The following is a 13,914-nucleotide window of genomic DNA, read 5'->3' as shown; positions in this document are numbered from 1 at the left end:
CGAACTGCTGAGAGGCAGCAGTGCTAACCACTATACCACCCATACTTCCTTCAAATTGGTAGAAAGTTTTAAAAGTTTTTAAAGTGTATTTATTAGTCACAAGTAAGGCTTACATTAACACTGCAATGAAGTTACTGTAAAATTCCCGTAGTCGCCACAGTCCGGCGCTTGTTTGGGTCAATGCACCTAACCAGCACATCTTTCAGAATGTGGGAGCAAACCAGAGCACCCGGAGGAAAGCCATGCAGACACGGGGAGAACGTGCAGACTCCACACAGTGACCCAAGCCGGGAATCGAGCCCGGGTCCCTGGTGCTGTGAAGCAGCAGTGCCACCCCATGTATATATGTTGAGTGTGAGCACCTAATGCATTCCATATAGGTATGATTTGAACATGGAACTATTTGCTGAAGAAACCATGTGAAAGGGATAGTGAAGTGAGGAAGAATACAAGTTGCACGTAGACATGAATGTGTCAGGAATGGGGCAGAAGAGGCATATGGCGAACGCAGATCAATAAAGACATTCTTAAAGTTTGCTCATGGGATGGGAGTGACGCTGGCCAGGTCAGAATTTATTACCCATCTCTAATTGCTCTCAAAAAGGTGGTAGTGAGCTGCCTTCTTGAACTGCTGCAGCCCAAGTGATGTGGTACATCCACAGTGATATTAGGGAGGGAGCTCCAGGATTTCGAGCCAGCGACAGTGAAGTTAACTATCGCTCCAAGTCACAACGGTGCGCGCTTGGAGGGGAACCTGTGGGTGATGGTGTTCCCATGCATCTGTTGCCATTGTCCTTCTACGAAAGAGGTCACAAGTTGATCAAAAATGGCACGCTAAGTTGGAGATGGTGTATAAAGCTGCAATTGTTGGGTCAGTGAGATGGAGTGAGTGCTGAAGGTGATGGATGGGGATGCCAATCAAGAAGGCTGCTTTGGCCTGGATGGTGTCAAGCTTCTTGTGTTGTTGGAGCTGCACCCATCCAGGTAAGTAGAGTATTCCATTATGATCCAGACTTGTGCCTTGTAGATGGTGGACAGACTTTGGGGAGTCAGGAGGTGAATTACTCACCACAGAATTCCCAGCCTAGCATCTGCTCTTGTCGGCTCAGTATTTATACGGCTTGTCTGGCCCAGTTTCTGGTCAATGGTAATTCCCAGGATGTTGATAATGCCACTGAATGTCAAGGGCAGATGGTTAGATTCTGTCTTACTGGAAATGGTCACTGCCTGGCACTTGCGTGACACAACCGTTACTTATTAGCCCAAGACTGAATATTGTCCAGTCTTGCTGAATTTGGACACGGACTGCTTCAGTCTCTGAGAAGCCATAAATGGAACTTCTGCAAACATTTGTAGAGGCTGGGTTGTTGAGTATGTTCCAGACCATGTGCCACGGGGTATTAGCTCAAATGGTAGGCGCTCGCTTTGCATGTGATAGGTAGTGGGATCGATGCCCACATTCTCCACCTTGATTTGGCCAGCACAGTGGTTAGCACTGCTGCCTCTCAGCGCCAGGGACCCGCGTTCAATTCCTGCCTTGGGTCACCGTCTGTGCGGAGTCTGCACATTCTCCACGTGTCTGCGTGGGTTTCCTCTGGTTTCCTCCCACTGTCCCAAGATGTGAGTTAGGTTGATTGGCTATGCTAAATTGCCCCTTAGTGTCAGGGTGATTGGATTAAGAGGGTAAACATGTAGGGTTATGGGGATGGGACCTGGGTGGGATTGTTATCGGTGCAGACTCGATGGGCCAAATGGCCTCCTTGTACATTGTTGATTTTATGTTATGACTGAGCTAGACAGATTTTCAATCAGTTAAGGAATCTAGGGTTATGGGGATAAGGTGGGAAAGTGGAGATGAGAATTATTATAAATCAGATCAATCAAGATCTCATTGAATGATGGAACAAACTCAATGGGCCGAATGGCCGACTTCTGCCCCTACGTCTTGAGGTCTTATTCCCATTTCTGACCTTATGTTGGAAGGTGGTCATTGATGAAGCAGCTGAAGATCGCTGGGCCCAGGTCATTGCAACGAGGAACTCTTGTAGAGTTGAAACAAAAAACTGAAGACAACCATAAAACAAACAGGACCATTCTCAGCAATTTTATTTTAAAATTCTTTTCACCACAGTCTATTTGAGGTTGAAGCAGAGGGTGGATTATTTCCTGTTCAGTAATCCTCCACAATGATTACAATTATGCCAATATTAATTTTCATATTAATTATATGCTGCAGTTACACTGAAATTCATCAACTGACACCCACCATTATTGGAAATTGCCCTCTTCAGGAAGGTTGTCTTGTTAAGTGCACCATAAATGGGAGCAGCATTCAAAAAAAAACTGGCCAGTTCTTGATATGTTTGAAATGGAGTTTATCTAGATTCTTCAATTCGCCATCAGCGGAATTCAAATCCAACAGGAGATACCAAAATGAAATCAGAAAATGCTGGAAATACTCAGCTGGACAGGCAGCGTCTGTGCAGAGAGAGAGAACCAGAATTAACTGTTTCAAAGAAACACAACTTCCAGAAACATTGGGTGGAATTTTCCAGCCACGCTCGCTCCCAAGACCGGAAAATCCCACCCGAAGTCAATGGACCTCTGCATGGTCCGGTCTGCCCCCCCTCCCCTGGCTATGATTCCTGCGGCGAGCGGGATGGGAAAATTCCAGCCATTAACTCCCGATTCACAGACCTGCTGAGTATTCCCAGATTTTTTTTGCTTCATTTCTGATTTTTTTGTTTCCTCCAGCATTTTATTTTTGAAATATTGTTATGTCAAAAACGTTCTGGCCTTTTGAAAGGAAATGTAAACATTTAACATCAGTCACGCTTTGCGATATTGTTTTAAATTGACCTATCTGGAATTTGTATCCGGATCTACACCTCAATGTCTATCTTAGCGAATCGATACTGTAGGGAAGCTGGACACCGCACTAGTGCAAGACCTCGTCTCTCTGCTGGCTGACTGGATACCATATGCAAAAGTCCCACCAAGCTCACAAATCCCAGTGCTTCTCCGCAGCCTACAGTCAGTGAGAAATCCCCTTGGGTGACAAAGCCAATGGTTAGTCTGGAGCAGTGGGACATCACATTCTGTGGTCTATCAGGCCATAGCCCTCGAATTAAATCCTTTCCACAGCTGGCTACTGGTTTCCGTTGCAAATCTCCAGCAGCAGTTTCTGGATCCTGCGAGAAGGCCCTTTTCTTCTGGCTCTTCGAAGCTTTAAACTGGTGTTTGAACGGATCCCTGTGCTTTGGCTCCTGAGGGCCAGGGCAATTAGGCTCCGATGCCAAAAGATGAAGATCCTCTTCGGAAGGAATGCAAATGGTCGCATTAGTGACAGGACTGCCTTTCTTCAGCAATGACAGCCTGACCCAGACGAGGAACCGGGGATGGGAGCAGATGATGGCCTTCACAGCGTCTGCGGTCATCTGCACTTGTGCAGACCCCACGTATCGCCGGGTCTGCTGACCCTTGCTGGACGTAGGCCGACACCACGTGGATATCTGCTTCAGCAACTTCCTACTCCTGGAACACAACAGAAAAACGTTCATGTCCACAATACTTTGCCTATTAAAATCAATAGAACAAAACGGTTTTAAGTAAAACGCACAATGTTGGAAAGCTACTTTTCTTCCTTGTTGACCATCTATTTTCACTCTGTTTCCATGCCCCCCTCCAGACCCAGCAAGTGTGGGCAGCTGATGGAATTTTGTGTCACTAAAACTGGAACTCTGCTGTTTCTTCCCCCAATATCTACCCAGGTTAAACCTCTCCAGCTCGGACCCTATTTTTAAAAATTCATTAACGGAATTATGGGTGTCACTGGCTGGGCCAGCATTTATTGCCCATCCCTACCTGCCCTCCACTTCAGAAGGCGTTTGAAAGTCAACCACATTGCTGTGGCTCTGGAGTCACATGTAGGCCAGACCAGGTAAGGACGGCAGATTTCCTTCCCTAAAGGACATTAGTGAACCAAGTGGGTTTTCCAACAATTGACAATGGTTTCATGGTCATTCGAATTTTAATTCCAAGTATTTATTGAATCTAAATTTCGCCATCTGCGGTGGCGGGATTTGAACCCAGGTCCCCAGAGCATTACTCTGGGTCGCTGGATTACTAGTCCAGTGACAATGTCACTATGCCACTGCCACCACACTAATTATCTTCTCTAGCTTTTCTTCCATCTCCCCACATGCTCTCCCCAAACTGGTTTTGCCCAAAAACCCACTGCATAAGGGCAGCACGATGGCACTGTGGTTAGCACTGCTGCCTCACTGCGCCAGGGACCGGATTCAATTCCGGCCTCGGGTTATTGTCTGTGTGGAGTTTGCACGTCCTCCCCGTGTCTGCGTGGATTTCCTCCGGGTGCTCCGGTTTCCTCCTACAGTCCAAAGATGTGCGGGTTAGGTTGATTGGCCATGATAAATTGCCCCTAGTATCAGGGGGATTAGCAGGGTAAATATGTGGGGTTTGGGAATAGGGCCTGGGTGGGACTGTGGTCGGTGCTGATGCGATGGGCTAAATGACCTCCTTTTGCACTATAGGATTCTATAATTCTTTGACCTTATTTTCACTAAAACTAACAAACCAACTTTTCCTCTCGATTCCCATACTTGCTGACTTTGCAAACAGTTCCCTCTCCCTGGGTACTGTCCACATCCCTTTCAAAATTAACCCGTGCCAAAATACTCTATTGTCAATACTCCACCCTGTACTGAGTTCCACTTACCCAACGGTATTGAAAACAGTCAGTTATTAGGAAATGAAAACAGAAAATGCTGGAAAATCTCAGCAGCTCTGACAGCAACTGTGGGGAGAGAATAGAGCCAACGTTTCGAATCCGGATGATTCTTCAGTCAGAACTCTGACAAAGAGTCATCCAGCAGACTCAAAACATTGGCTCTATTCTCTCTCCACAGATGCTGTCAGACCCGCAGAGATTTTCCAGCATTTTCTGTTTTCATTTTAGATTCCAGCATCTGCCATATTTTGCTTCTATCGCAGTTATTGGGAAAAAGATCTGGACAATATCCAGGTTTGGGCCGACAGGTGGCGTAACGTTCGTGCCCCACAAATGCCAGGCAATGACCATCACCAATAAGAGACATTCTAACCACCGCCCTTGACATTCAATGGTGTAACCATCACCGAATCCCCTACTGTCAACATCCTCGGGGTTACCATTGACCAGAAACTCAACTGGACTCGCCACATAAGCACAGTGGCTACAAAAGCAGGTCAGAGGCCAGGAATACTGCAGTGAGTAACTCACCTCCTCACTCCTCAAAGCCTATCCACCATCTACAAGGCACAAGTCAGGAGTGTGATGGAATACTCCCCACTTGCCTGGTGAGAATTTGGCATCCACATGCCTGGGTTTAACTGAAAATATAGAGAGATGGGAAGATAGTTTTTGTACCAAATTTAGTGAGGACTATCTTCCGAGAACAACAATCTCAGCTCCCAGTTGGTTGAAGTAATGGAAAATAACAATTCTGCAGGTTGGACAGGAGTATTTATGAACTGCAGTTTGCCAAAGCACTCAGCTATGCGAGGGTGGTGCCTGCAGAATGGTACTTTATCTCTAATTGCATCTCTAATGACTACTGAATCATTGTATTGCCTAATATAGGCAGAGAACCATTTACAGAAGAATATTTTCATAGAATCATGACTTTTGTTGAATTTAGAAAGAAAACATGTCATGTACAGACCTCAAAATAGAAACATGGCCACTTTCTGAGCAGCGGTCTCCAGTACTTGGATTTTGAAGATTTTCACATCCTATGTTTGGCTCAAGAGTGGTCACACTTTCAGATTCTTCCTCCATTTCCTCTTCCAACTTCAGAGGTTTCTCTTCACTCGATATTTCCTTCTCATGGACCCCAACATATTCCCTGCTTGAAACTTGCATTTCAGGTCTCAGCCCTTGTTCTTGGTCGCTCCCAGCAAGCTTGAAGCTGCCATCTTGGTTCTGGGTCTTCCAATCTTCTACTAGTTGTTGCCAAGGACAACGGAATGGAGTCATGGTGCCATGATGGATATAGTTAGGCCTCTTGGCTGGTGGGTACCTGTAGAGAAATTTGGTTACTTAATCTGAAGAAAAAAGTGCATGAAACATCAACTTGATCTTTCAACATTACCAAGAGGATTGAAAGAAAAAACATCCTCTCACGCAAACAAGCAAGCCATGACATGAACCAGAACTATAATGTTTTGCTATGGATCTGTCAGTTGAAATGAATGTGTGAGTTCAACTCAACTTCCATTTGGCGCACACTTGTCTTGTATTATGCTATGGCGAGATATTTGTTAAACTAATTTATTAACGTCTCTAAAGTTTAACTTTAAAAGCAAGTGCAAATCTGCGACAGGAATATTAAAATAAGTGAACAGGCACATTTTTTTATTATTCGTTCATGGATCTCAGGCGACGCTGGCTGGGCCAGCGTTTATTGCCCATCCCTAATAGCCCTTGGAGGGGCAGTTAAGAGTCAACCACATTAGTGTGGGTTTGGAGTCTTTACCTGCCGTCAGTGGTAGAAACATAAGGAGTCCTTACCTGGCCTGACTTGCATGTGACTCCAAACACACTTTGATGTTAAATTGGCAAATAACACATTATTGTGCAATATAAAGTCGTTGAAGGATGTAGAATTGCTTTTCAGGACTTTGGATTAAGTTTTTAAAAAAAATAAAGAATCATTGGCAACAATAACTTCCTGGGATCTGGGCATCTGTGGCTAGGCCATCATTTTTTGCCCATCTCTAATTGCCCTTGAGAAGGTGGTGGTGAGCTGCCTTCTTGAACCATTACATAAGAACTAGGAGCAGGAATAGGCCATCTGGCCCCTCGAGCCTGCCCCGCCATTCAATAGTATCATAGAAACATAGAAAAACTACAGTACAAACAGGCCCTTCGGCCCACAAGTTGTGCCGAACACATCCCTACCTTCTAGACCTACCTATAACCCTCCATCCTATTAAGCTCCATGTACTCATCCAGGAGTCTCTTAAAAGACCCTATTGGGTTCGCCTCCACCACCACTGACAGCAGCCGATTCCACTCGCCCACCACCCTCTGTGAAAAACTTACCCCTAACATCTCCCCTGTACCTACCCCCCAGCACCTTAAACCTGTGTCCTCTCGTAGCAGACATTTCCACCCTGGGAAAAAGCCTCTGAGAGTCCACCCGCTCTATGCCTCTCAACATCTTATACACCTCTATTAGGTCTCCTCTCATCCTTCATCTCTCCAAGGAGAAAAGACCGAGCTCCCACAGCCTATCCTCATAAAGCATGCCACTCAATACAGGCAACATCCTTGTAAATCTCCTCTGCACCCTTTCAATCTTTTCCACATCCTTCCTATAGTGAGGCGACCAGAACTGAGCACAGTACTCCAAGTGGAGTCTGACGAGGGTCTTATATAGCTGCATCATTATCCCCGGACTCCTAAACTCAATCCCTCGATTGATAAAGGCCAGCACACCATACGCCTTCTTAACCACCTCCTCCATCTGCGGGGCCGATTTTAGAGTCCTATGGACCCGGACCCCAAGGTCCTTCTGATCCTCTACCGTACTTTCCCTTTATATTGTACTCCTTCATCCCATTTGTCCTGCCAAAATGGACCACGACGCATTTATCTGGGTTGAAGTCCATCTGCCACTTCTCCGCCCAGTCTTACATCCTATCTATGTCCCTCTGTAACTTCTGACATCCCTCCAGACTATCCACAACCCCACCAACCTTCGTGTCGTCGGCAAACTTACCAACCCATCCCTCCGCTTCCTCATCCAGGTCATTTATGAAAATGACAAACAGCAAGGGTCCCAGAACAGATCCCTGGGGCACACCACTGGTGACCGACCTCCATTTAGAAAAAGACCCATCTATACCCACTCTCTGCCTCCTTTGGGCAAGCCAGTTCTGGATCCACTGGGCAGCAGCCCCTTGGATCCCATGCCCGCTCACTTTTTCTAGAAGCCTTGCATGGGGGAACCTTGTCGAACACCTTGCTAAAATCCATATAAATCACATCTACCGCCTTCCCTTCGTCAATGTGTTTAGTCACATTTCCCGAAGAACTCCACCAGGCTCGTAAGGCACGATCTGCCCTTGACAAAGCCATGCTGAGTATTCTTGAGCATACTAAACCTCTCTAAATGCTCATATATCCTGTCCCTCAGGATCTTCTCCATCAGTTTACCAACCACTGAGGTTAGACTCACCGGTCGGTAATTACCTGGGCTATCCCTATTCTCCTTCTTGAAAATAGGGACCACATCCGCAATCCTCCAATCCTCTGGCACCTCTCCAGCCTCCATCGACGACGCAAAGATCATCGCCAGAGGCTCTGCAATCTCCTCCCTCGCCTCTGACAGTAACCTGGGGTACATCCCATCCGGACCCGGCGACTTATCTATCTTGATGCCATTCAAAGATTCCAGCACAACCTCTTAAAGTCCACATACTCAATCCTTTCAGTCCACCACACGCCCGCAGTACATCCACCCAGGTCCTTCTCCTCTGTGAAAACCGAGGCAAAATACTCATTGAGCACCTCTGCCATTTCTCCTGGTTCCGTACAGACTTTCCCGCCTTCACATTTTATAGGCCCTATTCCGTCACGTCTCATCCTTTTACTCTTCACATATTTATAGAACGCCTTAGGGTTCTCCTTAATCCTACCTGCCAGGGCCTTCTCGTGACCCCTTCTGGCTCTCCTAATTTCCTTCTTTAGTCCCTTCCTACAAGCCGTATACTCTTCTAAATCCCTATCTTCGCCAAGCTCTCTGAGCCTTTTGTACGCTTTCCTTTTCTTCTCGACTAGGTCCCGCACAGCTTTCGTGCACCACGGTTCCTTTAACCGACCAACACCTCCCTGTCTGCTCGGAACGTTGTCCTGTAGAACTCTAGACAGACATTCCTTGAAAAACTGCCACTTCTCTTCAGTAGATTTCCCCGAGAATACCTCCTTCCAATTTACTCCTCTAATATGCTGTCTAATGTCTTCATATTTCCCCTTACTCCATATAAACACTTTCCTAGCTTGCCTGATCCTCTCTTTTTCCAATGCAAGCCTAAAGGAGATAGAGTTATGATCGCTCTCCCCAAGATGCTCTCCCACTGAGAGATCTGACACCTGACATCATAATGAATAGTGGAGCAGGAGGAGGCCATTCGGCCTTTCCTATTCTCTATGCCTGCTGAATTCCAATTAAACAAGTGTGTTTCATGTGATGCCACCAAAAAGGATGCAACGTGGATAAAACTTCAGGAAAAACAGAATAGGCTGAAAAGAAGAAGCTGCAAACACTGCAATGTGCTGCAGGGCTGAATTATAAACTGCACGGTTTACCCAGATGTCTTAATTCCAGAAAGTCAGGTGCGCAGAGGAGACAACATTTAGCAGAGAGACAAAAAATTGTCAGAATCAAATCAAGCTGAACTGAAGCAGTGAATCACAGGAATCTAAGATTCACTCCACACAAAGCCTGTCAAAAAAATTACAATGAAAGGGTTTCAGTTAGAAAAGAAGTGCGTGTTAAATAAAAGCAAAAAAAAGGGTAGATTTTCCTGTTTCTATCCCCGAGGCACTGGAGAGACTGGATGTACCAAAAATAGAAAAATATCAAACAGGGAGGATGCAAGTACATGGGCCGAATCTTTGCTCAGATTAATTAAGTTTATTTATTTGTAAGTCTACTTGAGACACATTAACACAGCAATTAAGTCATAGAGTCATAGAGGTTTACAGCATGGAAACAGGCCCTTCGGCCCAACTTGTCCATGCCGCCCTTTTTAAAAAAAAAAAACCCATAAGCTAATCCCAATTTCCCGCATTTGGCCCATATCCCTCCACACCCATTGTACCCATGTAACTATTTAAATGCTTTTTAAAAGACAAAATTGTACCCGCCTCTACTACTACCTCTGGCAGCTTGTTCCAGACACTCACCACCCTGTGTGTGAAATAATTATCCCACTGGACACTTTTGTATCTCTCCCCTCTCACCTTAAACCTATGCCCTGTAGTTTTAGACTCCCCTACCTTTGAGAAAAGATATTGACTATCTAGCTGATCTGAGCCCCTCATTATTTTATAAGATCTATTTTATAAGATCTTTTATTTTATAAGACCTCTATAAGATCACCCCTCAGTCTGCAACGCTCCAGAGAAAAAAGTCCCAGTCTATCCAGCCTCTCCTTATAACTCAATCCATCAAGTCCCGGTAGCATCCTGGTAAATCTTTTCTGCACTCTTTCTAGCTTAATAATATCCTTTCTATAATAGGGTGACCAGAATTGCACACAGTATTCCAAGTGTGGCCTTATAGAATATAGAACAGTACAACACAGTACTGGCCCTTTGGCCCACAATGTTGTGCTGAGCTTTGTCTGAAACCAAGATCAAGCTATCCCACTCCCTATCATTCTAGTGTGTTTCATGTGCCTATCCAATAACCGCTTGAAAGTTCCTAAAGTGTCCAACTCCACTATCACAGCAGGCAGTCCATTCCACACCAAGCACTCTGAGTAAAGAACCTACCTCAGACATCCCTCCTATATCTCCCACCATGAACCTTATCGTTATGCCCCCTAGTAACAGCTACATCCACCCGAGGAAATAGTCTCTGAACGTCCACTCTATCTATCCCCCTCATCATCTTATAAACCTCTATTAAGTCGCTTCTCAACCTCCTCCGCTCTAAAGAGAAAAGCCCTAGCTCCCTCAACCTTTCCTCATAAGACCTACCCTCCAAACCAGGCAGCATCCTGATAAATCTCCTTTGCACTCTTTCCAGTGCTTCCACATCCTTCTTATAGTGAGGTGATCAGAACTGCACACAATATTCCAAATGTGGTCTCACCAAGGTCCTGTACAGTTGCAGCATAACCCCACGGCTCTTAAACTCAAACCCCCTATTAATAAACGCTAACACACTATAGGCCTTCTTCACGGCTCTATCCACTTGAACAAAGAACAAAGAACAATACAGCACAGGAACAGGCCCTTCGGCCCTCCAAGCCCGCGCCACTCCCCGGTCCAGGATTGAATCCTGAATCCAGGATCCCCGCCCAATTTTCCAGCCTATCTACATACCAATATCCTATCCACCGAGCTGTCCCTCACAGCTACGATGCTTTGTTCATTACAACCTATTAACTCACCCCCACCCCCCCATTCCAGACCATGTGATCTCCAGGGAGAGGCGAAAACCCAGAGTGAAAAACCCCAGGGCCAATATGGGGAAAAAAAATCTGGGAAATTCCTCTCCGACCCCCTGAGGCGATCGAAACGAGTCCAGGAGATCACAATGGCCCTGATCGGAAAATGCTTCCCAACCCTAGTCATTTCCACTTCCACGAACACCATATGAATTCCCTGCCCCCGAGACAGGTTCCCAACTATCCGCAGTCTCGCTCTGGACTGGCACCAGCAAGATGATCATAGAATGAAGCCTTGAAACGAGAAACAAGGAACAATTAGCCCGCGCCGCTCCCTGGTCCAAACTAGACCACTCTTTTGTATCCCTCCATTCCCACTCCGTTCATATAGCTGTCCAGATGAGTCTTAAACGTTCCCAGTGTGTCCGCCTCCACCACCTTGCCCGGCAACACATTCCAGGCCCCCACGACCCTCTGTGTGAAATATGTCCTTCTGATATCTGTGTTAAACCTCCCCCCCTTCACCTTGAACCTATGACCCCTCGTGAACGTCACCACCGACCCGGGGAAAAGCTTCCCACCGTTCACCCTATCTATGCCTTTCATAATTTTATACACCTCTATTAAGTCTCCCCTCATCCTCCGTCTTTCCAAGGAGAAGTGGCAACCTTCAGAGATCTGTGGATATGAACCCCAAGATCTCTCTGTTCCTCCACATTCCTAAGAACCCTACCTTTGACCCTGTAATCCGCATTCAAATTTGTCCTACCAAAATGAATCATCTCGCACTTATCAGGGTTAAACTCCATCTGCCATTTTTCGGCCCAGCTCTGCATCCTATCAATGTGTCTTTGCAGCCTATAACAGCCCTCCACCTCATCCACTACTCCACCAATCTTGGTGTCATCAACAAATTTACTGATCCACCCTTCAGCCCCCTCCTCCAAGTCATTGATAAAAATCACAAATAGCAGAGGACCCAGCACTGATCCTTGTGGTACACCGCTGGTAACTGGTCTCCAGTCTGAAAATTTTCCATTCACCACCACCCTCTGTCTTCTATGAGATAGCCAGTTACTTATCCAATCGGCCAAATTTCCCTCTATCCCACACCTCCTTACTTTCTTCATGAGCCGACCATGGGGAACCTTATCAAACGCCTTACTAAAATCCATGTATATGACATCAACTGCTAATGTCTTGTACAACTTCAACAAGACATTCCAACTCCTGTATTCAATGTTCTGACCGATGAAACCAAGCATGCCGAATGCCTTCGTCACCGCTCTGTCCACCTGTGACTCCACTTTCAAGGAGCTATGAACATGTACCCATGATCTCTTTGTTCTGTAACTCTCCCCAACGCCCTACCATTAACTGAGTAAGTCCTGCCCTGGTTCAGTCTACCAAAATGCATCAAGTTACTGTGAAAATCCCCTAGTCGTCACACTCTGGCACCTGCTCGGGTACACGGAGGTAGAATTTAGCATGGTCAATGCTCCTAACCAGCACGTCTTTCTGACTATGGGAGGAAACCCACACAGACATGGTGAGAACATGCAGACTCTGCACAGACAGTGACCAGAGCCGGGCATCGAACTCAGGTCCCTAGTGCTGTGAGGCAGCAGTGCTAACCAGTGCTACCCACACACCCACTCCATGGGCTCCATTATGGGTGCGTATTCTTCAATATCTGATTCACCTGAATTTTTCTGCCTCGATCATCCAATTGCCCCAGATACAGGCCAGAAATATTTGGTCCCAAATGTTAACCTTGCTTTTAATAGTTCGATGGAGTTACTGTGCGGTTTTGGCAAGTCAAATTGTTGTACTTACTTCTTATATTTGCCTATCAGCTCCTTCTCAGTCTCCATACTGTGCTGGATGCCTGCTGGACAGTCCGGAAAATCATCCGGGAAGTGTGGAAGCCCCTTGTACTGGGTGTGCTTAGCTCCTTCTTGCAAACCTCCTGCTCGAGCCCCCCTGTAGATCTGACAAAATGGTCAATGTTTCAAAACCTTGAGAAAGAAAATGAACAATATCCTAAACGTTTATCAATCCATCAAAATTCAAGAACTAAAGTCAAGATGCTGATCTGAAATTATTTCTACAATTCAAGAAAACAAAATAGGCGTTTGTTTTAAAAAGGAATTTTTTAAGTCATTGGTTACATAACAGTTACGAATGGTTAAATGGGCTTCCTGCCTGGTTATCAATGATTCTTCGTGCGATTCAGATTGGCAAACGCAGCATGCCCATGCAAACACTATCGCTAAGAAAGCCCACTACTTTCTCAGAAGACTGAGAAAATTTGGCATGTCAGCTACGACTCTCACCAACGTTTACAGATGCACCATAGAAAGCATTCTTTCTGGTTGTATCACAGCTTGGTATGGCTCCTGCTCTGCCCAAGGCTGCAAGAAACTACAAAAGGTCGTGAATGTAGCCCAATCCATCACGCAAACCAGCCTCCCATCCATTGACTCTGTCTACACTTCCCGCTGCATCAGAAAAGCGGCCAGCAAAATTAAGGGCCCCACGCACACCGGACATTCTCTCTTCCACCTTCTTCCATCAGGAAAAAGATACGAAAGTCTGAGATCACATACCAACCGACTCAAGAACAGCTCCTTCCCTGTTGTCAGACTTTTGAATGGATCTACCTTGCACTAAGTTGATCTTTCTCTACACCCTAGCTATGACTGTAACACTACATTCTGCACTTTCTCC

General features: G+C 45.9%; 1 protein-coding gene across 7 annotated transcripts in view; it reads right to left on the bottom strand.

The window, feature by feature from the left end:
* Window positions 1–2,091: 2,091 nt before the first annotated feature.
* The window catches only part of pop1 (POP1 homolog, ribonuclease P/MRP subunit), a 60,381-nt gene continuing 48,558 nt past the window's right edge, over window positions 2,092–13,914 (bottom strand). For all 7 annotated transcript variants that reach the window (XM_078215632.1, XM_078215634.1, XM_078215631.1 and 4 more), the window contains 3 exons: window positions 13,021–13,175; window positions 5,724–6,080; window positions 2,092–3,534 (listed from right to left, as the gene is read on the bottom strand). In XM_078215632.1, the coding sequence (XP_078071758.1) occupies window positions 2,883–3,534; window positions 5,724–6,080; window positions 13,021–13,175 (1,164 nt within the window). In that variant the 3' untranslated portion in view covers window positions 2,092–2,882. The remainder of the gene's footprint in view (window positions 3,535–5,723; window positions 6,081–13,020; window positions 13,176–13,914) is intronic.

The sequence above is a fragment of the Mustelus asterias genome, chromosome 7 (assembly GCF_964213995.1).
Source record: "Mustelus asterias chromosome 7, sMusAst1.hap1.1, whole genome shotgun sequence".
NCBI lineage: Eukaryota > Metazoa > Chordata > Chondrichthyes > Carcharhiniformes > Triakidae > Mustelus > Mustelus asterias.
This window is presented reverse-complemented; position numbering and strand designations above follow the sequence as displayed.